We start from the raw sequence: 1,344 nt of genomic DNA on the forward strand, positions 1-1,344 counted from the left end.
CGTTGTCGATTATCGACCCATTGAACTCGCAATCTGTCGGTAGAATGCTCAGTAGCACCATGACATGGCATGCCTCGACCAATTTTTTGAGGGTCTGCAGAACCAACGACCAGCTCGTCAAAGCTGTCTAGATGCTAAGTCTTTTCATCCCGTTCAACCATAGTGAATTTATGAAAAGATTGCGTCACTGTAGTACGGTTTGCAAAGTTGTTTGGTTGTCCGGTTGTATCACATCCATGCGGTTTATGCTTGATCTCAGATCGCAGCGTTACAATAGCCTAACTCGCAGAACGTATTTTATCTGGCGCTAAAGATCAAATCCTTCAGCTATAACACGCTTCTCTTGCACTGGCAACTCATGCTCAGTCTCTCTTGATTTTGGCATATATTGCATCATACAGTCGCAAGTAAATTTTTCGAATGCTGATCCGACATATCATGCGTCTTCTCATCTAGACAGATAAATGAGGTTTAGATGATGTTGTCAAATGTATGTTGTTTTTTCTCGATCAACCGCCAGAGCATACATGGTGTACTGTGACTTCACGTTCAACGATATTTTTTGCTGTGAAGCTTTCACGATATCTGGCTCAGAAGACATAGCAGCCGTATCATATACACTGACAAGGTGTCGCTAGTATTCTTCAGATTTGACTCCAGATTTCGCCAAAACCGTAAGCATGGTTGTGGAAAAAAACATGGAGTTCAGCACATCGTCTGCTAGCTTTTTTATCCGCGGGTATTTCCATTGAAATCTCAACACCTTCATCAGCGATTCAAACGAGAGTTTGGAAATCAAGAATACGAACAGATCGATGTCGGTATATGTAGACTGTTTCCTATGCCGAACGACGTAATCGAGCATCCACAACAGCTTAGGGCTGTCTGGATTTTCTAAAACAAGCGACTCTTTGTTCATTCTGGAAAACAACTTATCTGGGCGAATGTTTTTGCGTAAAGCATAATTCATTCGCCAAGACCGCAGTATTCTAAAAAAGTCGTCACGCACGCCATCAACTTGTTCCAAAAAAGCCTTTTTAAACTCTTGTGATGGAATCATTTTATCCAAATCTTCTTCCGATACGTATTTGCGAAGTGCTTTCAAAAAATCATTGTGGCGCAATTGGCTTTCACTATTTGCAAGTCGCCCGTACCACGTGAAGTATTCAAGTCACGCCAAAAATAGTTGATCCGTAACTTTAATGACCACAGGCTTGTGTGCAAAATAAAAAATGTCGAGAATATTTTCTGGGCTGAATCCTTTGACTATCCATTGACCAAACACCAAATCCTTGTACGTGGAATCCAATACCATGGTTCGTTGTACATCCTCTGCGAATCTCT

The 1,344-nt window shown here is 41.6% G+C and overlaps 1 protein-coding gene across 1 annotated transcript; it reads right to left on the reverse strand.

Moving 5' to 3' along the window:
• Positions 1 to 634: 634 nt before the first annotated feature.
• On the reverse strand, positions 635 to 1,315 carry PHALS_01758 (uncharacterized protein; the record flags this gene model as incomplete). Its single annotated transcript, XM_024716213.1, has 2 exons — positions 635 to 1,133; positions 1,176 to 1,315. 2 exons carry the CDS (start codon positions 1,313 to 1,315, stop codon positions 635 to 637), a joined length of 639 nt encoding a protein of 212 aa, XP_024581834.1.
• Between the last annotated feature and the right edge of the window lie 29 nt (positions 1,316 to 1,344).

The sequence above is a fragment of the Plasmopara halstedii genome, assembly GCF_900000015.1.
Source record: "Plasmopara halstedii genome assembly, contig: Scaffold_1583, whole genome shotgun sequence".
Lineage (NCBI taxonomy): Eukaryota > Oomycota > Peronosporomycetes > Peronosporales > Peronosporaceae > Plasmopara > Plasmopara halstedii.